Below are 22,947 nucleotides of genomic sequence, written 5' to 3'. Positions count from 1 at the left end.
AAAAGTAATTTCACACCAACAAAGCTTCCTGAGGGTCAGAAGTAACAGTCCCCAGCAGCTCTATGTAACTGCACTACAATGGGTGTGCTATAAAAATAACAGTTCACATTAGCAATGACAATATTGATTTGTGGCTATACCTGTTGTTTCAATGAACTACTTCTTCAATATACCTTTCTCTAGTTCACGAGATCCGATCACAAATCACATTTCAGTCTCCATGTGTGCTGTGCCTAAGTTATTCACTCATTGGATTTCTAATAACATCACTACGTTCGTTTTCTTTTTAGAAAGATATAATTTAGTTATTTGAAATTGTGGTTATTTCTCATTTTACTGAGCAGTTCCAAACAAGTTATCTAGAAAAAGAATTCCAAAGCATCAGATGAACAACTGTTATAAGCAAAAGATAAGTTATTGTCAAGGTTTTTAAGCTTTTATTCTTTTTTATTTTTTAATGTTTTTATTGATTTTTAGAGGGAGAGGAAAAGAGAGGGAGAAGGGAGAGATAGAAACATCGATCGGCTGCCTCCTGCACACCCCTTTCCGGGGATCAAGCCCACAACCTGGGCATGTGCCCTCACTGGGAATCAAACCAGCAACTTCTTGGTGCATGGGAGAACACTCAACCAACTCAGCCACACCGACCAGGCCAAGGTTTTTAAGCTTTTAAAAATAAAGAAAATACTGCTTTTGACTAGGACAACATAGCAGTACAATTTATGATGTAGCTATAAGAGCCATTCATTGAAAAAATGCACATCTTAAAAATGGCTCACTTGTGGTAAGGACTGTCTACTTTAACAATTGAAAAAATAAAACCATCATTCTTACAATGTATCAGTAATTCCCACATCCAACAAATACTGAAGGTGGCAACTACCATGGTGAGAGTAATTTACAAGTCAAAACAAGCATAAATCCGACGTAAGAGTATCTACAGAAAATGTCCGGAACACACACATTTGCATGCATTTCCAGCTGAACTTGCAAAGAATCTACATATAACCAAACGACAATTTTGAATCAAACATGAACATCAAAATACTCAAGCTTCATGACGAAGTTACTCTAATAAAACAAGAAAAATAGAAGAGTGAACAGTAACAGCAGTGTATTTTTTGGAGAGAGAGAAATCATCCACTTCCTTTATCATAAAAAAGTCAATATTTTAATAACACTGGCCATCAAGTTATTCACTATTGGGGCATTCACTTCCAAGTTTTGTCTTTAAAATGTATTCACTCATACATTTGGATTAAGTTTATTCATCAAAAACCACTGTAGTCAGAATTTTAACCTTAAGTTTAAATCATAACTTATCAAAGCATAGTCCAAACACTCTATAATAATTCTACCCTTTAGTTTGTATATACCTCATCTGAAAAACTCATTTTACAAACAGGAGTGTGACCCTGTTTCTCCAGAGTAAATGCGTTTGCCTAAAACTTTGTGGCAATCAAACAGGGAGATTCAAGTACTCCTGCTAAGCTTCATCGGGCTTTGATAAAAACGGAGCCATCTGGGGCTGTGGCCCCATCTTCCTTCTCACTTACAGTCTCCACGGTCCCAGAAGCTGACACAATAACCATTGTTTTATTATCTGAAACTGGCTTTTGTTTTTCAGCAATAGCTGCACAAACAGCAACAATCTCATCACTTTCAAAGTCATAGTCGGGAATGGACTTTGGTGAGACATGTGTGACTTCCGCTGGTGCTTCATTTTTTTTCATCCTCTGGGCTACCTTTTGCTGCTCCTGGAGCTTTCTTGCCCAAGAAAGGTCTTCCTTCCATATTTCAGGGTTCATTGGATAGATATGAAGGGCTACTTGGAAACTTCGAATTGCCTAGAGAGAGAAAAGGCCAGGTTTTTCTGCTTGCATTTTTTTTTTTAAAAAAAGAATGTATTTAGCATAATCCACAATATCTGCATGTGTGTATATATACATATATATATATTATATAGTACATATATTTTTTTAACATAACTGAATGGAAGGATGGAAGTTAGGGTTGTGCCCTAACCATGGATGATGATTATGAAGAAAAAATAAAAAAGGTTATAAAACTGTGAAAGGGACTGACAAATTGCTGATGAGGATTAAAAGTCCATCAAAATAGAGATACTGATATTAGCTCAAAACAAGGCAAACACATTGTTCAGCTTCTGCAGATCAGCTAATACATGAATCCAGTGATTTCCAGGGCTAAATCAGGGTCAGGAAGGTACCAGAAACGCACAACATTGAAGCTAAGAGTTCAGATCACAGTAATGCTAATATGCACTGAGTGTCACAGGAGACCAAGGCAGACGCTGCATAATGACAAATGGACGACTCCCCATAATTATATAACACTTATAAAAACATACGCACCCAACATCAGAACACCTGTGTATATAAAGTAAACACTGACAGAACTGAAGGGAAGAACATCAATAAGGAAACAAGATTTGAGCAACGGACCAGACAGACCTACACAGAACCTTTCACTCAACATCAGCAGAACAGACGTCTTGGCAAGTACACATGGAACATTTTCTAGGACAGAGCACATGTTACATCACAAAACAAGTCTTAACAAATTTAAAAAGACATGTCAACCATCTTTTCTGACCAAAATGGAATAAACTACAAATCAATAGCAAAAGGATAATGGGAAAATTCACAAATATGCAGACATTAACGCACTCTTGAACAATCAGTAAGTTCAAAAAGAAATCAAAGAGAAATTAAGATCTTGACACAAATGAAAATAAAAATACACTAAAATTATGGGATGCAGCAAAAGCAGAACTAAGAGGGAAGTTTATAGCACTAAATGCCTGTTAAAAAAGAAAAATCTCAAGTAAAAAAAAAAAAACCTACCTTTACACCTCAAAAAATTAGAAAATGAAGAACAAACCAACCCTATATTCATTTTCCAACATATACACCCAATTCTGCATAAAAATCTAAATAATTACTTAGAGATATGCCAACTATTGACTTTTAATTTATTACCTGTTCTATTTAATTATGTATTTTCTTATATTTTTATTTATGGTTGGGGCAAAGTAGATTTATACTTGTGAGTACACAAAATACAGAGTTTATTCTTGTATTAATATTCATTAACTAGAGACCCAGCGGCCCGCACCCTCTCCAATCCGGGACCCCTTGGGGGATGGCAGTTAGGCCCACAGGGATCGGGCCTATACGGGCAGTCGGACATCCCTCTTGCAATCCGGGACCACTGGCTCCTAACCGCTCACCTACCTGCCTGCCTGATCGCCCCTAACCACCTCTGCTTCAGCCCCCACCACCGTGGCTTTGTCCGGAAGGAAGGCAGGATGACCAGAAGATGTCCAGTTGACCCGGTCTAATTAGCATATTACCCTTTTATTAGTATAGATTATTGTATTATTTTTCATACAAACAATTATAAACCTACTTTTGCCCACCCCTGTAATAAGAATTGTCAGAAATTTTAGCTTGCTTTCAATATATTTTTCATAGTATCCCTTCATTATGACATTGAGTAATTTTCAACCATTCCAGTCTTTCAAAAGAAAAAATTAAGTTTACATAAATATTACAAATTTAGATTTTTTTCAAATAGAGCCCTAAAAAACATTAAATGAGGACAAAATAACAGTTTTAATTCCTTCAAGAATTTCACAACATAGTGGGCAAAACTATATCAACAGGAAAAAAATGAAATGAAACAGTTAAACAGTGAGTACTCTTATTTAAAAAACTTAAAATTTTGCCCTGGCCAGGTGGCTCAATTAGTTAGAGTGTCGTCCCATACACCAAAAGGTTGCAGGTTCAATTTCCAGTCAGGGCATAGACCGAGACTGTGATTTCCATCCTGGTCAGGATGCGTACAGGCTATGTGAATTTTTTTATTAATTTCCATGATTCCAATTACCTGAAAAATATTCTGACCCTGATATAATTGGTGTTTATGATGTAAATAACAGTAATAACTCTGACCTGTGTTTGTGGTTTAATGCCTTTAAGGGTTGACTATTTATTTTTTGCATAGATTTGATAAATGACTAACTTTTGGGGTGAGCTGATCAAAACATGTCAAAATAAATTTTAGCCCTGGATAAATCATAGCCCTGGCCAGTGTGGCTCAGTTGGTTGAGTTGTCGAGTGCACCGAAAAGTTGCCAGTTCAATTCCCAGTCAGCCGATCCATGTTTCTCTATCACATCTCTCCCTCTCCCTTCCTTTCTCTTTAAAAATCTAAAAATCTTTAAAAATAAATAAATATCTAAAAAACAAAAACAAAATATTAACATAATCATCTGACTCCTTACCAAGACTATCTCTCCTAATCCAAGCTGAGCACGCCCCAGAGTTTGCCAAGACTCCCACGAATGTGGATTTCTCTGCACAGCCATTTCTGCTGCATGGACAGCAGGGAACATTTCATGAAGTGACATTAGGACCTAGAGTCAAAAAAAGAAACAAAACCTGTCAGTAACATTCATAAACTAGCAAACTACTAATATATAACCATACATAAGTAACTCTTTTCATTTTTAAAAACATATTTTTAGTCTGGCAAACACAGTATTTCAGTGGTTTTGACTCCCTCCACTGCCATTCAGGGTCAGGAATCACATTCTTCTTCCTTCTCCTGAAATACTATAAAAATGTAAACTATTCCCTTTCCAATTATTGAATACTATTGTCAATCAGTCAAAAAACCATGCAGTCATACTGTAGCCATGGTAGCTCAAAACTATTTGATCTCTCAATTCCACTTCTATTTATTCCACTTATAATGTGGATTTTAGGGTACCCCAGGTCTTGCTGTTAAACTAGGTAAATTTAAATTTGTTCAACCATCCACCCTAGCCCCAGTGAACACCTTCCTGCTATACAAGCCATGCAAACATTCCACAGGCCTCCCCACAACTGGGTTCTTCACACCACACACCAGAAAAATCATGGCGCTCCTGAACCCTTCAGCTTTAAAAAGGGGGCTGGATATTATCAATAATCTTTGGGACCACATGCATTTCACAAAATTTGTGAAACAATCATCAAGTTCCAAATTAAATAACTCATTTCATACAGTTCACCAGAAATCCTGCCTTTAATATGTATATACAGATTCAAGATTGAAAATGACTTATCGAGCCCGGCCAGAGTGGCTCAGTGGTTGAGCATTGACCCATGAACCAAGAGGTCACTGGTTCAATTCCCAGTGAGGGTACACGCCCACCTGGGTTTCGGGCTCAATCCCCAGTAGGGTGCATGCAGGAGGCAGCCAATTGATGTTTCTCTCTCATCGAGGTTTCTCTCTCTCTATCCCTCTCCCCCTTTTCCTCTCCCCCCCCCCAAAAAAAAATCAATGAAAACTTTTTAAAAAAGAAAATGATTTATCCAAATGATGGTCCTCATACCACTTTTATTCAGTAGACATAATTTGGGTTTTTCCTGGATAAACTAAAATCACAGCTGATAAAGAATGTATCCTATGTTTGAGCTCATCATCAGGAAAGATGTTAGGTACGTGGATGAAGGCGGCATTGCAATTATTTCCTGCCAAAAATATGCTTAATGCTTTGAGATTTGAAGTCTCTTAGATAATTTAATCCAAGTGCTCAGAGGTTTTCTTTATCAACTTGCCCATAAAATATTACAAATGTATTTGTAAGTACAAATGTTATTTTTAAACTATTAATAAATTGAGCCTATTCTGACTTTTTGCTAAGGACTAGGCCATTTTCAGAGAAATATCATCATCTAGAATCCAATCCACTGGAAGAAAGTTATTGCAAAATCCACTACAATTAATTTCCAAGGAAGGCAAACGCGTTTCATTTATTTACGAGATCACCAGAGACTTTTTAAAAGATGCCCATCTGCTCATATCATAGTTAGGATGAAATAGCAGTTTGAAGGTGAACAAACTTCTGCATTATGAAGGTGAACAAATTTCTAATTTGATACATAAGAAAAAGTCATAAGTAATATCATAACAATTTTCCCCCAAAATAAATTATATTTTAAAAAGAAAATAGCAGGAGGGATAGGAAGGGAGAGGGATGGGAGGGGAGAGGGATGGGAGGGGAGAGGGATGGGATGGGAGGGGAGAGGGATGGGGGGAGAGGGATGGGTGGGGATGGGAGGATGATGGGAGGGGAGAGGGATAGGAAGGGAGAGGGATGGGAGAAAAGAAAAAAAAGAAAATAGCAGGAAATGCTATTTTGGTTTATCATGCTCACCAAACAAACACAGTGCAATTTCATAATGAAAGGCTTTCTTCATAACCCTTACCTGTGACTTCATCTCATATAGGGTAGCATCATCTGGGGTTAACTGTAGTGCTTCATCCCACTTCTGAATTGCCTCTCGGTATCTGTGGTTGTTAAAGTTACATTGATATCATATTTCTAATGAATCCTTGAGAGCACATGACCAAATTTAAAAACCAGATGCTAAGGAATATTGTTTATCAAGCAATATCTCTATTCAAGAACTGATAGTAACAATGTTACAAAAAGTAGGAAAATTTAAGAGATAAGGGAAAGGAGACCAAAAGAGAAAAAAAGCAAAACATAAATAAAAGAGATCTTGAAAGCTTTCTCCAAGATTTTATTTCCTGGGCTGAGAAATCACCACAAGTTTCTCTTTATCTCATCAACCTCAATGTCGGCACATGTTGGCAGTCATTTTAGATGTCTTACAAAGAACTTTTCTGAGGACTTCACAATCCAGGTGCAACCCTGGGCTCTAGACTGCAGCCATCTAGCTGACAGATGGCAAGAAGCTGCCGGGAATTGTGTACAGACTCTTCAGTGTTCAGTGTCCTTGTCTATGAGGCCCATGAACACAGAAACACTGTCCTGTCCATCACCATGAACACAGGCACGTGGATAAGATAGGGGCTGAATAAATGAGGCAGGTATGGAGGTCATTTCCACTACCACCTTTCACTGATGTTCTCTTAATCACATCTCTGTGTTGAGTTTCAAAGCCATTTAGTTAACTAGTATCTCCATCTAGATGTCCCAAAAACATCTCAAACTCAATGTGCCCAAAACTGATCTTCACACACTCCAGGCCAAATCTGCAGAAGCATAGAAGCACTCTTCCTTTCTAAAAAGAAATTAAAGGAATGACCAAGTCCTACATATTATCCAAAGCAGTCATCTTCACAGCATCCTTCACAAAAGTTAACTCATGTATACTCGAATATTTCTAGGAGGAGAAAGTTCTAATTACCAGAACATTTTTCATTGTACCTTTATGTCTTGTATCTTTTGCCCAATGGTTCTGATTTCTAGAGCTAAATAGGAAATATATAATCCACCAGTTTTCATTCCTGGCTATATATAGAATGATCTATAGAGATTATGGAGGAAAAACGCACACGTGCATACACAAATACATACACACACAAGCTGGTCCCTGCCTCAGATCAATTAAAACAGAAATTCTCAGAGTAGGACTCAGGCATCTGTATTTTTTCAAAGTCCCCAGCTAATGCTAATAAAAACCAGGTGGGATGAACCAATTTTAATCTCTCTCATAGTATATTAAGCCCCATCATGTTCTATCTTCTCTTGAATCAGTTCTTGTTGCCTATTTTCCAGTTTCTTCATGTCCTCTGTATGTGTTCTTGTGTATAATTCCCTACCCAGTATGAGAAGATCCAAATCAAACATAACTACAAATGTACTGATTTGTAAGCAGGGAGCAGAGAACTAAAAAAACAAGAGGCAGAATTTGGCAGAAAATACAAAGTTGAAGAACATAAACAAAATTACATTCTCTCTGTATTCACCTTGCTATAGAACAGTTCCTTTACTAGGAAATAATACAAATAGGCTACACCATTTCTAGGGTCTGATGCCACCTGGGCACATGGCAAATGGGCTACAGCCAGCTGAGCATAAGCCTGCACAGCTAGCAGCGGTGAGGGCCCCCGGAGGGAGTGTGCTTTACTGTAGGTGTGGCAGTGGCTGCTGTTATCTCGCAGCAGCAGACTCTGTGTGACTAAGCTGAAGACTCACCCCACAAAGGCTGGTGGTCCATGCAGCACATCCGAATGTGCAGAGATAGATGGCTGCCAGATCTACTGCAGGGACCACTATGTTCAAAGCCTTTGTAAGGGACAAAGATAGAACAATTTTCCTTCTAAATTTAGAAATAAAAATAACAAACTCTAAACAAATGTTAATGAAGGAAAATTCTCTATAGGTGAAAAACATGATAAATATGACAGGAATATTACAATTTTTAAAATTATCATTCATGAAATAATACCAGTAGATGCAGGCAAGACCAATGGGTGCTTTCCTTCTCCTGGCCTACAAATAAAGGGTAACACAACTTCGGGTCATGGGAAACTTGGCACCTAATAAACCAAGGGTCTCCCTTATTATGCTCTCATAGAGCATGATGCAGATACGCTCCCCAGAGTATCTACTAATTCAACTTCAGTTTGGAACACACTGAGCAGGCACAGCCCTACCGCAGCTGTTGGGTAGGAGGCATTAAAAGATAAAAACTTGGCTCAGAGTCACTATGGTTAATAAGTGACCAAAGTCTGACTCAGCCAGTTTATAGGCAACCTTCACAGCATCCAACTGAACAGCACAAGGAAGGAAGCAAAGGAACAGCCCAGGGGTTGCGCAAGGGCCGGAAGATAACTCCTCCACTGAGGCAAGGACCAGCTGGTGACCAAGCCAGTCAGTGAGATAGCACACCCATCCACCAGATAGAAGTATCAGTATTTAGCTACTCTGTTCCTAATTAAATTTCTCATTTACTAGAGTACAAGTTTAATGAGCTCTATAGTTATCAACTTATTCACTTAATAAATATTTATTGAGCACCTACTCTGAGCCAGGTAGGATTCTAAGAACTGAGGATGCAGCATTCAACAAGATATAAATGGGCCTGGGGGTGGGAGCAGGTGGAAGAGGGCAAGGGGGGGTAAATAGTGACGGAAGGAGACTTAACTTTCTGAGTGCTGAACAATACAATATACAGGTGATGTATTATAGCATTGTACATTTCGAACCTATAATTTTATTAACCAATTTCACCCCAATAAATTCAATTTTTTAAAAATTTTAAAAAGATATAAATGGACCCTACTCTTCTAGATCTTACACTCTAGGACATCTGCATGTGGAAAGAAGGCAGAAAAAGACGACAAACATAAGTTAGAATATGGTAAGTGCCATGATGAAAACCAACTGGAGTGATGTGATAGGTAGTGACCAGGTGGCCACTCAGAATGCATGGTCAGGAAAGGTCTCTAGGAAGACATCTGAGCCGAGATCTGAATGTTAAAAAGTCCTCAGCCAACTGAAGATCTGCAGAAAGTTTATTCCAGACGAAGGGCAGAAGGAGCCCAAGGCAGGACTAAACACCCGTGTCCTGAGGGAAGGGAAGAAAACCAGCATGGCTGTAGCAGGAGGAAGGGGAGTGAAAGGCAGCCACGGCCACAGTCACTCAGGGACCGGCAGGCCAGTGGTTCTGAGACGGATTTCACTGTATGTGTGATGGGGGCCTCCGGGGAGAATGGACCGTGGGGGTGTGAGAATGAGCACAGGAGACAGTTAGGAGGCTACACGGAGTCATCTAGGTAAGAGATGACCGCAGACTAGACAAGGTGAAAACAGAGGGGAAGATATAAGAGTTAGACTATGTTTCAAAAACAAGTCAACTCAACGTGGATTGGATTTGGAAGTGGAAAAAAAAAAGAAAGAAAAAGAAAAAGGAAAGGAATCCAGGATGATGTCTTAGTTTGGGTTGTCTGGGAAAGAGAGTCTGAGGCCTAAGGTAACCAACTAACTCTCTGTGGGAGCAGGATCCCAGGGAAGCCAGAGTGAGGGAGAAAAAGAGAAGCGAGGCAGGAAGGCGGAGAATAAATACAAGGTGTATGTTCAGCTGGCAACAGCTTCAAAAACCAGCCCTGATGGCTTTTCTTGTAGACCTTCTGCAGAGAGACTGTATGAAACGTGTGTTTTGGAAGCAGTCCAGTGGTGGGAGGAGGAAACAGCTTTGCCTGTCTCCCATCATCGAAGTCTTCCCCAAGCTTTAACCCACTTACACTCTTGCTGTGCCATCAGTCCCTCAGAGGATCCACAGGTCCAGTCGGGCCACCGCCGAGGTCGTTCACTGTCAGTTAGCACCACACATGGGGCTCTTTGGTCTGTGAGGACAGCAGCTGCCAGGGCCTGATGCTCTCAAAGGCAGGGAGCTGGGGGGATTGCGGAAGATGAGCTCTGGTCAGCACAGAAGCCAGCAGAGTTGACTCCTGGCGTTTGGGCTTAAATTACTAGGTAGAGAGTGGGGCCTTTTACTGACATAGCGAAGACTAGAAAGGAGCAGATGTTTGGGAGAAAAATCAAGAGTTCTGCTCTGTCCATGTTATGTTTGAGACGCTAACTAGACATCCAAGTGGGTATAAAGCAAGCATCGAATATTAGAAAGTCCAGGACTCAAGTGGGAAGACTGGTGCTTGTCAGCATCGGTCTCGAGATGGTGCTGAAAGCAGGAGGCCAATAATGTATTTGGAAAGGACAAGAAGCACTTTCTAAGTACTGTGGCCCACCAACAGTTAGAAAATGAGCAAAAGAAAAGACCAAGCAAAGAAAATGATGGAGTGGACACTGAAACAAGGACAGGCACGACAGTGCTGTAGATTAGGGAGTAGTGTGTTTAGGAAGGGAGGGGTCAGCTGTGCTGGACCGTGCGAGGCACAGTAAATGAGAACAGAGATAATCTTTCTAAGAGTGGGATTAGTGGGGACAGAAACCTGGCTGGAATGGACTGAGAGAATCATCCATCAAGCAATGGAGTTTGTGGTGAAGGAAAGCAGAGAAATTGTAGGGCATGTGAGTCAAGGGGAAGCTTTTTTTTTTTTTTTTAATCCTCACCTGAGGATATTTTTTTCCATTGATCTTTAGAGAGAGAGTTGAAGGGAGGGGTGAGGGAGAGAGAGAAACATCGACGTGAGAGTGACACATCTACAGGTTGCCTCCCACACATGCCCTAACCAGCACCAGGGATCGAACCTGCAACCGAGGTATGTGCCCTTGACCAGAACTGAACCCGAGACCCTTCAGTCTGGGCAGGAGTTGGGTGAGGGTGGGGAGGTGGTGCTCTAAGCACTGAGAAAACCAGCCACAGCTATTAAATGGATGCTATTAGATTATGCTTGTATACCAGTGAGAAGGAGCCAAAAGAGAGGAACAAATGACATCAAAATGAAGATCACTGTCAGTAAATACAGCCACGCTGGCACTCAAGACCATGTGTGTTACATGGCCAAATCACCCTCAAGTTCACTCTGATGGGTATACTCCTCTAGACAAGAGACAAATTCATGGTAAATTCTAATTATATTCCTGCTTCACACACGTACACACTAATTCTCAAAGAAAAAAATAGACTACTTAGCTACACAATCAAATATCACCATCTAGTGGCTGAAACCATAAAAGCCAAAATATCGAAGTTAGGACTCACCCTGTAACTACTGACAAGGTATGTCCTAGTTAGTAATAATTCTAGAAAAAAAAATGTCTTAACAAACATCTTACAAACACATTAACACTACATGAAGTATACCAATCATGCATAACATCCTAAAATATAATATCTAAAGTACAGGTAGTGAGCGTTACTAGGTGCCAGGTGGCATGCTCAGCTTTTATATGCACTTGCTCTTTAATCCCCCAGGGGCTATGAGATAAATCTCTCCATTGTACAGCTGAGGAAACTGGAAACCGGAACTTAAAAAGCTAATAACCTGCCAAGTTTGTGCAGACAGAAATGATAAAGCTTGGATCTGAAGAGAGGTAAAATAACTTCAAAATCCATATGCAAGTACTAGCAGGGGCTGAGCTTTATTTAAATTTAACTTCATTATTTCTGCTTATATTATTTTCAACCAAGTTTAATATTCTCTTACATATGGTTAACTATTATTTCTACATATTTTTGGCATAGAGTCACCAAACTACTCGATTCCCCTAGATGCCTTTAATTTTGTTTAGTTATTTCCTCAAGCTCTGTATACACTATTCTAAAACAAATGCTAATGAGCAAAAAAAACTTACTGATCTCAGCGTCCTTCATTCAAATAGAGCATCTAATCCAGCTTATTTTAATGAAATGACTCAATGTTTTGACATGCAAGCAAAAAAACAAGAGTTATTTTGTTTATCGACAAAGTTGATATCTCTCCTCTACACAGGAAATTCAGAGGGAATCCCATGGCAATAACTGAATAGCTTTTCCCTTCCACACACTAGTGTGGTCCAGAGAAAAAGACAAAAACAACAAAGTTAATGAACTTTTAATAGGCATTTACAGGAATTTCTAAAGATGTTTTATGGATGCTCTGAAAGTGATTTCATAAATGAGGAATATTTACACTTAGTTTCTTCTAAGAACAGAATGATTAATCTCACCAAGTTATAAAAGACAAAAAAACTTTGTGCCTAGAATACCACAAATGGGAATTCACAATCTAACATTAGGCTGTTTAGCTGTTAATTGTCCTTGATTGCTATTTATTTTCTACCATTCTTTCCCAATTTGAGGTACTGATATGCCAGTATTAGAGCTTAAGCAACATTTTGTTTTATATTAAAATTTATCTATAATAATAAAAGCGTAATATGCTAATTAGACTGGACGTTCTTCCGGACGACCTTCCAGATTAAGCCTGGGCTGCGAGGGCGCCAGAAGGAAGCCAGTGCCTGCAGCTGGGGAAAGGAAGGCCTACTCTTACACGAATTTTGTGCATCAGGCCTCTAGTATATTAATAAAAGATTACACCCAGCCCTAGCTGGTTTGGCTCAGTGGATAGAGCGTCGGCCTGCAGACCAAAGGGTCCCGGGTTCGATTCCGGTCAAGGGCACATGCCCGGGGTTGCGGGCTCCATCCCCAGCAGGGGGCGTGCAAGAGGCAGCCAATCAATGATTCTCTCTCATCACTGATGTTTCTATCTCTCTCCCTCTCCCTTCCTCTCTGAGATCAATAAATATATATGTATATATTAAAAAAAGATTACACCCAGAATGAAAAATAATAACAGACCTAGAAATTAAACTGTTTGCTTTTTGAACTTTGACTCATTTATGACAAAAATGATTAACAAGTCTTCTAACCACCCTTACAATTAGGAAAAATAAAAAAAAGAACAGAAAAACAAAGAAAAGACGTAGTACTTGTTCAGCACTACTGCTTTTAATTTCTCAGACTCTTCATTACCACATAGCAGATACCACTCACAAGCACGAGGCCTAGTTTTAGATCTCTGGATGATGTGAGAGTATTCTGTCCTACCAATAACCTACTCTGAGACTATTCCTGCTCATCATACATGTCTTCAAAAAATCATATCTTTAGGGCAAATAAATCAACAGTCCTCATGATGCCAAGTGTATTTTTCCTAGTATATTTCCTTCACCAAAGATAAATGTTTCAAGATTTTTATAAAAATACTAGAGGCCCGGTGCACGAAATTCGTGCACTGGGGGGAGGTGTGTCCCTCAGCCCAACCTGCACCCTCTCCAATCTGGGACCCCTTGGGAGATATCCGACTGCCTGTTTAGGCAGTCAGACATCCCTTTCATAATTAGGGACTGCTGGCTCCCAACTGCTTGCCTGACTGCCTGATTGCCCCTAACCACTCCCCTGCCAGCGTTATTGATGCCTAACTGTTCCCCTGCCAGCCCGATCATCCCCAACTGCCCTCCTCTGACAGCCCGGTCACCCCCAAAAGCCCTCCCCTGCATATTCCCTCTTTATTAGATAGGGTTTTTTCTTTAACATATTGGACAGTGTACCTGCTGTGGTCTTGGCAAACCAGTAAAAATGTAAACCCAAACTAAAGGTGTCATAAAATAAACTCCTTAAACAGGAATTTCATGAGACCTTTGAAAGGTGATATGTGGTTGTTGGGCATATATTTCAATAAGTAGAAGGTTTATAGGTGATTTCACACTTCTTCATATTTTCTAAAAGTTTCCTTTTCTTTTATAAACAACAGACATGTAATCAACTGTCCATCTTTCCCTCCAAAAATTATTTTGAAAGGGCAAAGTCAATTGGAGCCAAGTCTGTTAAGTAATGTAGGTGTCAAGATGGAAGGCTTTTTCACATAGAGGTCTACTAACACTGTACTTATCCATTTTCCCACAAACTTTTGGCCCATTTTTTCCCTTCTGCTAGAAATACTCCTTCCAAGATGCCTTTCTCCTCTTAATAATCTCAATCCTCTCTACCTATGAAAGTTCTACTGGGCCCTTTGAGGGTCGGCCAAGTCTTTGTGGCCCTCTCCCCATCCTTGCAGCCAGATCTGCTTGCTCCTTCCTCAGTGTTCCCACAGTGCCGTGGACACAGCTCCAGCACAGTCCACACATGCAACATGTTGTCACCATTTCCTGGGAACGTCCTGTCCTATTCCCTTCCCTTTATAGGGGAATCAAGCTAGAGTTTTGCAGGTTGGGAAGAAGCTGGCAGCGGCTGAAAGCGGAATGTGCCTAGAGGGGCGCAGACGCCTCCCAGCCAACAGGCCTACCGCCCGGGTCATGGCTGGGAGTGGATCACTTGGGAGAGGCGCGCCCACAGCCCTGGCCACAGCTGGAAGCCGAACATGCTGAGAGGGGCGCAGGCATCTCCCAGCCGACAGGCCTATGGCCAGGGCCACAGCTGGGAGCAAATCGCGGGAGTGGATCGCGCTGAGAGGGGCGCAGGCACCTCCCAAGCGACCAGCCTCAGCCCTGGCAGCTGCTGAAATTGGAGCATGCGGAGAGGGGCATGGCTGCCTCCCAGGCCCACAGCCATGGCCATGGCTGAAAGCTGAATGAGCCGAGAGGGGTGCAGGCGCCTCCCAGCCAACAGGCCTAAGGCCCGGGTCACGGCTGGGAGTGGATCGCACGGGAGAGGCGCGCCCACAGCCCTGGCCACAGCTGGAAGCGGAACACACTGAGAGGGGCGCAGGCATCTCCCAGCCGACAGGCCTACAGCCAGGGCCATAGCTGGGGGCAGATCGCGGGAGCGGATCGCGCTGAGAGGGGCGCAGGCAACCTCCCAGGCGACCAGACTCTGCCCTGGCGGCTGCTGAAATTGGAGCATGTGGAGAGGGCGCCGCTGCCTCCCAGGCCCACGGCCCTGGCCTCGGCTGGAAGCAAAACGCGCTGAGAGGAGCACGGGCGCCTCCCAGCTGACAGGCCTACAGCCCTGGCCACAGCTGGGAGTGGATCGCGCCTGGGAGGTGCAGCTGCCTCCCAGGCCCACAGCCATGGCCGCAGCTAAAAGCAGAACGTGCGGAGAGGGACGCAGGTGCCTCCCAGCTGACAGGCCTACAGCCCTGGCCATGGCTGGGAGCGGAACGTGCTGAGAGGGGTGCAGGCGCCTCCCAGCTGACAGGCCAACGACCTGGGTCACTGCTGGGAGCGATCGCGCTGGAGGGCGTGGCCACCTCGCAGGCCCAGAGGCCGGGGCTGGAAGCCAATCCCGGGAGGGGGATTGGGGGCGCGCGGGAGCCTCCCAGGTGGACGGCCAGGGCTGCGGCTGGGGGCAGATCGCGCCAGGGATGCACGGGCTGAGGCTAGTAGCAGATTGTTGCGGGGGCACGGCCACCTCCCAGGCCTATAGCCTGGGCCGTGCTACTGGCTCTCATCAGCAGCTCTCCCTGGGACTGGGGGTCTCCGGCGGGCCTGAGAAGACTGGGCGCCGCCATCTTGTGTTTATGGGCGCCGCCATTTTGTCGTGGGGTGATGGTTAATTTGCATATTACTCTATTACTAGATAGGATGGCTTTCAGCCGAAACCGGTTTGGCTCAGTGGATAGAGCGTCAGCCTGCGGACTGAAAGGTCCCAGGTTCGATTCCGGTCAAGGGCACGTACATTGGTTGTGGGCATATCCCCAGTAGGGGGCGTGCAGGAGGCAGCTGATTGATGTTTCTCTCTCATCGATGTTTCTAACTCTCTACCTCTCTCCCTTCCTCTCTGTAAAAAATCAATAAAATATATTTAATTTAAAAAAAAATGGCTTTCAGCAAATATTCCACACAGCAAACAGACTGACAGAGGCACAATGTCTTTCATTGGCTGCACTAGCAATAACCTGATGTCATTTATCTCCCAAGATGAGGCAGTGGAAAGCATAAACATTACATGAAGTTTTCTTACACAAAATGTTTAATCAGGATCTAAATCAAACCTCAACACAACTTTCAGTTTACAAAAAACACAGGGGATAGAGAAACAAGGTAATGAAACAATCAAATAAAAAACTGGTCTGGACTCTTCAAAATGTCAATGTCATATGGGGATAAAAGTAGGGGACCCAAGAAGACACTAAAGAGATACAATAACCAAATGCAAGCTGTGGACTTTGTTTAGATCCTATTTAAAAAAAATAAAAATACATTATTTAAAGACACGTAGGTGAAAGAAATCTAAATGTGGACTAGATATCAGATTACAGTTCATTTTCATAGGTCTGACAGCTCTTACGTTTGGTAAAAGACCATCCTTACTCTGAGGAGAAGCATGCTGAATTAGGAACCAGGGGTCATAATGCCTGCAACTTACTTACAAATAAATCAGCAAAAAAATTCTAATAAACAGTTAAGTGTGTATATATGCGTAGGAAGATAAATAAACCAATTATTAAGAATTTTTTAATCTAATGTAAAGTACAACATAGAAAATATAGTCAATAATCCTATATACTAAAAGCCTAACATGCTGTGTCCGGTCATCCTGTCACCCGTTCAACCAATCAAAGTGTAATATGCTAATGATATGCTAAGGCTGCTCAACCGCTCACTATGACGTGCACTGACCACCAGGGGGCAGACATTCGACCGATCGACCAGTTGCTATGACATGCACTGACCATCAGGGGCAGATGCTCTAACCGGTAGGTTAGCTTGCTGCTGGGGTCCGGGCGATCTGGACTGAGAGAGACAGGCCAGACATGCCCTGGAGCCCTTCCACAGTCTGTCCCCGGCTGGCCAATCTCCTGTATCCCTCCCCGGACCCAAATCGTGCACTGGTGGAGTCCCTCGGCCTGGCCTGCACCCTCTCACAATCTAGGGCAGGCGTCCTCAAACTACGGCCCGCAGGCCACATGCGGGTGTTTTTGCCGTTTTGTTTTTTTACTTCAAAATAAGATATGTGCAGTGTGCATAAGTATTTGTTCATAGTTTTTTTTAAACTATAGTCCAGCCTTCCAACAGTCTGAGGGACAGTGAACTGGCCCCCTGTTTAAAAAGTTTGAGGACACCTGATCTAGGGGATGAGCCAGTTTAGGCCCGAAGGCAGAACTACCAGTCGCTATGACGCGTACTAACCACCAGGGGGCAGATGCTCAATGCAGAAGCTGTCCCCTGGTGGTCAGTACACTCCCACAGGGGGATTGCTGCTCAGCCAATCAGACATCCACAGCAGCGCTAAGGATGTCCGACTGCTGGCTTAGGCCCGCTCTCCGGGGGAAGCAGGCCTAAGCCGTCAGTTGGACATCCCCCAAGGGATCCCGGACTGGGAGAGGGTGCAGGCCAGGCTGAGGGACCCCGCCCCCAACACCACCCCAAGTGCACAAATTTCGTGCACCGGGCTCTCGTACTGTAATAACTATGTATGGTGCTAGGTGGGTATTTGAAGTATTGGAGGGATCACTTTGTAAAGTACACTGAGTGGCCAGATTGTTATGACCACCCCATCAGTACTTCATTGGGCCACCTTTTGCCTTCAATACTGCGGCGATTCTTCTTGGCATTGACTCTATGAGATGTTGAAAGGTGATGCGAGGAATCTGACACCATGCCTGATGAATAGCACTGTCCAGTTCTGTGAGATTTGATGGTTGTGGAACCAGCTGCCTAATGGCTCTTTTAACTTCACCCCGAAAATGCTCAATTGGATTGATATCTGGTGAATGTGGGGGCCACCTAAGCAAGGTAAAGTCTCCCTCATGTTCTTGAAATCACTCCTGCACAATACGAGCACCGTGGCATCGCGCATTGTCTTGATGGAAGAAGCCATCTCCAATGGGATATGCCATCAACATGATAGGATGAACTAGATCAGCAACGATACTTAGGTATGTTGTGCTAGTCAGATGTTGTTCCACGCGAATTAAAGGGCCCAAATCATGCCAGGAAAACATGCCCCCAACCATAATACTGCCCCCACCAACTTGAAGGGTTGTACTCATGCTTTCATGCTGTTTCCACAAAATTCTCACTCTGCCGTCTGCATGATGCAACTGGAAACATGATTCATAGGACCACATGACTTTTTTCCAATGCTCAACTGTCCAATCCTTGTGTTCCTGTGCGAATTGGAGACGTTTTATCTTGGTAACTGCAGACAGCAAAGGTGTTTGAACAGGCCTTCAGCTTCCATATTCCATACAATGCAGTGTACAGCTAATTTGCCTAAAAATGTCAGGTGGTCATAATAATCTAGCCACTAAGTGTATATGACTGTCTAGCCACTATGCTATGTATCTAAAACTAATTTTAAAAATATTAAATGTAAAATGTAGCTTAAAAATTAAATTAAGCCTCGCGCCCCCAGGTCAGGGCAGGGTCGTGAGCCCCTGGGTCCGGGTGAGGCTGGCTCCTGGGTCCGGGTGAGGCCGTGCGCCCCTGGGTCTGGGAGAGGCCACGTGCCCCGGGGTCCGGGTGAGGCTGGGTCCCGGGTCCGGGCAAGGCCGTGTGCCCCTGGGTCCAAGAAAGGCCATGCGCCCCGGGGTCCAGGTGGGGCCACGCGCCCCGGGGTCCGGGTGGGGCCACGTGCCCCGGGGTCCGGGTGGGGCCACGCGCCCCTGGGTCTGGGTGAGGCTGGATCCCGGGTCCGGGTAAGGCCATGCGCCCCTGGATCCAGGTGAGGCTGGGTCCCAGGTCCGGGTGAGGCCGCACGCCCCCGGGTCCGGGTGAGGCCGCGCGTCCCTGGGTCCGGGTGAAGCTGGATCCCGGGTCCGGGTGAGGCCGTGCGCCCCTGGATCCGGGTGAGGCTGGGTTCCGGGTCCGGGTGAGGCCGTGCCCCTGGGTCTGGGAGAGGCCACGAGCCCCTGGGTCCGGGTGAGGCCACGCGCCCCTGGGTCTGGGTGTAGCTGAATCCCGGGTCCGGGTGAGGCCGTGCACCCCTGGATCCGGGTGAGGCTGGGTCCCGGGTCCGGGTGAGGCTGTGCGCCCCTGGATCCGGGTGAGGCTGGGTCCCGGGTCCGGGTGAGGCCGCGCCCCTGGGTCTGGGAGAGGCCACGCGCCCCTGGGTCCGGGTGAGGCCACGCGCCCCTTGGTCTGTGTGTAGCTGAATCCCGGGTCCGGGTGAGGCCGTGCCCCTGGGTCCTGGAGAGGCCACGCGCCCCTGGGTCCGGGTGAGGCCACGCACCCCTGGGTCCGGATGAGGCTGGATCCCGGGACCGTGTGAGGCCGCACACACCTGGGTCCGGGTGAGGCCGTGCGCCCCTGGGCCCAGGTGAGGCAGTGCCCCTGGTTCCGGGTGAGACCAAACCAGAGGGAGTCGGACCTGCATTACCACCATTTGTCCACCATCCAGAGCTGAAAAGTCAGTGCCAACATGTGCACATAAGGAACTGGTGGGCATTGAAATTGGGTCTCAAAAGAACTGTTGGTCCAGAAAGAAACTCACTACAGACTGATTCATTTGCCCGTCAGAATAACTATTATTGCTCGTCTCACATTCGGTTCTTATAAGTATATTTCTAGTAACACATGATCTCACTCATCTAGGGGAAATGATGAACAACATAGACTGATGAACAAGAACAGACCCAGAAACAAGGAGGCATCGATCGGACTGTCGGGCCTCAGAGGGAGGGTAGGGGAGGGTGGGGGTAGGGGGTAGAGATCAACCAAAGGACTTGTGTGCATGCATATGAGCCTAACCAATGGTTAAGGACAACAGGGGGGTGGGGGCATCCGTAGGGAGGGGTGGGGGATGGGAATGGGGGGATGAGGACAAATATGTGACACCTTAATCAATAAAGAAATTTTTAAAAAAATTAAATTAAGCCAGGCCGGTGTGGCTCAGTGATTGAGTGTCAATCTATGAACCAGAAGGTCATGGTTCAATTCCCGGGCACATGCCAGATTTGTTGGCTTAATCCCCAGTATGGGGCATGTGAGAAGCAGCAGATCAATGATTCTCTCTCATCAGTGATGTTTCTATCTCTCTCCCTCTCCCTTCCTCTCTGAAATGAATAAAAATGTACTTTTTAATTAAATTTAAAAATATAAAATTTTGGGGAAACCAAGATGGCGGCCTAGGTAAGCACCTAAACTGCTGCCTTGCACAACAATTTCAAAACAACATCTAAAAGACAGAACGGACATCATCCAGAACCACAGGAAAGCTGGCTGAGTGGAAATTCTACAACTAGAAGGAAAAGAAAAGCTCATGGATCAAAGGAGCCCAAAAGCTCTGAGGTACAGAGACGCGCATGCAGAGAGGAAGGACGGCCGAGTGCCTGGCTGGCGGGAGGGGAAAGGAAGCCCCTAACTGCACTGAACCCCAGTTCCAAATGCACTGAACCCCAGTTCCGGCCAAAACCCCGTGGACCCAGGCTCATACTGGTGGAGTCTGGACTGTAGAGAAAGACACACGGAGACTTGGAGACTCTGGGGAGCCGCAGCGGGCAGGGGTCTGCAGGTGCGCGCGCGTGTGAGTGCGCGCAGAGAGGTCTGACTGCGGAGGCTGCCACAGGCTTTTCCTAGCAGAAGGGAGTCGGAAGCTCCTGACTGCACTGAATCCCAGTTCCGACTGCACTGAATCCCCTTCCGGGTGAGCACCTGGGGGACCCACGCTCTTACAGAAGGATTCTGGACTGTCAGGCTGAAACTCAGAGGAGCCGCGGAAGGAGGCACGTGCGCAAGGGCAGGGATGACAGGAAGCCAAGAATGTCTGCTCAGCCATGAGACTCCTCCCCATCCAAGCTGAGCACAGAGGCTTTTGCAATTTTGCAAGTCTGGTCCTATAAGGCTGTCTACAATACAGAAGGTCTCCCGGCGTAGACATAGCTGATACTCGCTGCCAATTGGCCTGAAGGTCAATTCCAACCAGTGATACTAACAACAATAAAGACTTAACTACAACAAGGCTGTACACACAGTCCACAAAGGGGAGCACCAAGAGTGTCCACCTCAGGTAACTGGGGAGGCTGACCCATTGACACCTAGCACACAAAGCCACCCTACCAACTCAGGGAAGCAACAAAAATGAGGAGACAAGGAAACAGATCACAAACGAAAGAAATGAAGGAAAACAAACAACTGGATATAGAGTTCAAAACCACGGTTATAAGGTTTTTCAAGAATTTCCTAGAAAAGGCCGATAAATTTAACGAGACCCTCGAGGATATGAAAAAGGACCAACTAGAAATTAAACATACACTGACTGAAATAAAAAATATTATACAGAGACCCGACAGCAAACTAGAGGAATGCAAGAATCAAGTCAAAGATTTGAAATGCAAAGAAGCAACAAACACTCAACCGGAAAAGAAAAAAAGAATCCAAAAAGTTGGAGATGGTGTAAGAAGCCTCTGGGACAACCTCAAGTGTACCAACATCAGAATTATGGGGGTGCCAGAAGAAGAGAGAGAGCAAGATACTGAAAACCTATTTGAAGAAATAATGACTGAAAACTTTCCCCACCTGGTGAAAGAAATAGACTTACAAGTCCAGGAAGTGCACAGAACCCCAAACAAAAGGAATCCAAACAGCACCACACCAAGACACATCAGAATTAAAATGGCAAGAGCAAAAGACAAAGAGAGATTATTAAAAGCAGCAAGAGAAAAACAGTTAATTACCTACAAGGGAGCAACCATACGATTGTCAGCTGATTTCTCAACAGAAACTATGCAGGCCAGACGAGAGTGGCAAGAAATATTCAATGTGATGAATTGCAAGAACCTACAACCAAGATTACTCTACCCAGCAAAGCTATCATTCAGAATTGAAGGTCAGATAAAGAGCTTCACAGATAAGAAAAAGCTAAAGGAGTTCATCACCACCAAACCAGTATTATATGAAATACTGAAAGGTATTCTTTAAGAAGAGGAAGAAGAAAAAAGTAAAGATAAAAATTATGAACAACAAATACATATCTATCAACAAGTGAACCTAAAAATCAAGTGAATTAAAAATCTGAGGAACACGCCGAAACCGGTTTGGCTCAGTGGATAGAGCGTCGGCCTGCGGACTCAAGGGTCCCAGGTTCGATTCCAGTCAAGGGCATGTACCTTGGTTGCGGGCACATCCCCAGTAGGGGTGTGCAAGAGGCAGCTGATCGATGTTTCTCTCTCATCGATGTTTCTAACTCTCTATCCCTCTCTCTTCCTCTCTGTAAAAAATCAATAAAAAAAAAAAATCTGCGGAACAGAATAAACTGGTGAATATAATAGAATCAGGGGCATAGAAAGGGAGTGGACTGATAATTATCGGGGGGAAAGGGGTGTGGGGGGGTGCAGGAAGAGACTGGACTAAAATCGTACACCTATGGATGAGGACAGTGGAAGGGAGGTAAGGGCAGAGGGTGGGCTGGGAACCAGGTGGAGGGGAGCTATAGGGGGAAAAAGGAGAAACAATTGTAATAATCTGAATAATAAAGATTTATTACATTTTAAATAAATAAATAAATAAATAAAATTTTGAGTCTAGTCAGAGGAATATGGGGGATTCAACTATTCTTTCAACTTGAACATAGACTTGAAATTTTTAAAAATAAAAAAAATCCTTCTGCACTTCTAGGTTATAGAGATACCTTTGTACATTTTATTTTGTTCACATTGAGATTTTTTTATTTCTCTGGAGTTCATTCTGTATGTGGTATGAGATACAGATCCTTTTCTTTTCCTCTTATACAAAGTTCCAACTTTCTCTACACAACCTATTAAACAATGTCCTTTCTCCACTGATTTGTGGAAGAAT

General features: G+C 44.1%; 1 protein-coding gene across 1 annotated transcript in view; it reads right to left on the bottom strand.

Annotated features, from left to right (window-relative positions):
* Nucleotides 1–698: 698 nt before the first annotated feature.
* TTC33 (tetratricopeptide repeat domain 33) overlaps nt 699–22,947 on the bottom strand; it is a 31,391-nt gene continuing 9,142 nt past the window's right edge. The window contains exons 3-5 of the mRNA XM_079782657.1: nt 6,281–6,362; nt 4,309–4,440; nt 699–1,847 (exon numbers count right to left, since the gene is read on the bottom strand). Of these exons, the coding sequence (XP_079638783.1) occupies nt 1,494–1,847; nt 4,309–4,440; nt 6,281–6,362 (568 nt within the window). The 3' untranslated portion in view covers nt 699–1,493. The remainder of the gene's footprint in view (nt 1,848–4,308; nt 4,441–6,280; nt 6,363–22,947) is intronic.

Source organism: Cnephaeus nilssonii (assembly GCF_951640355.1).
Source record: "Cnephaeus nilssonii genome assembly, chromosome: 2".
Taxonomy (NCBI): domain Eukaryota; kingdom Metazoa; phylum Chordata; class Mammalia; order Chiroptera; family Vespertilionidae; genus Cnephaeus; species Cnephaeus nilssonii.
This window is presented reverse-complemented; position numbering and strand designations above follow the sequence as displayed.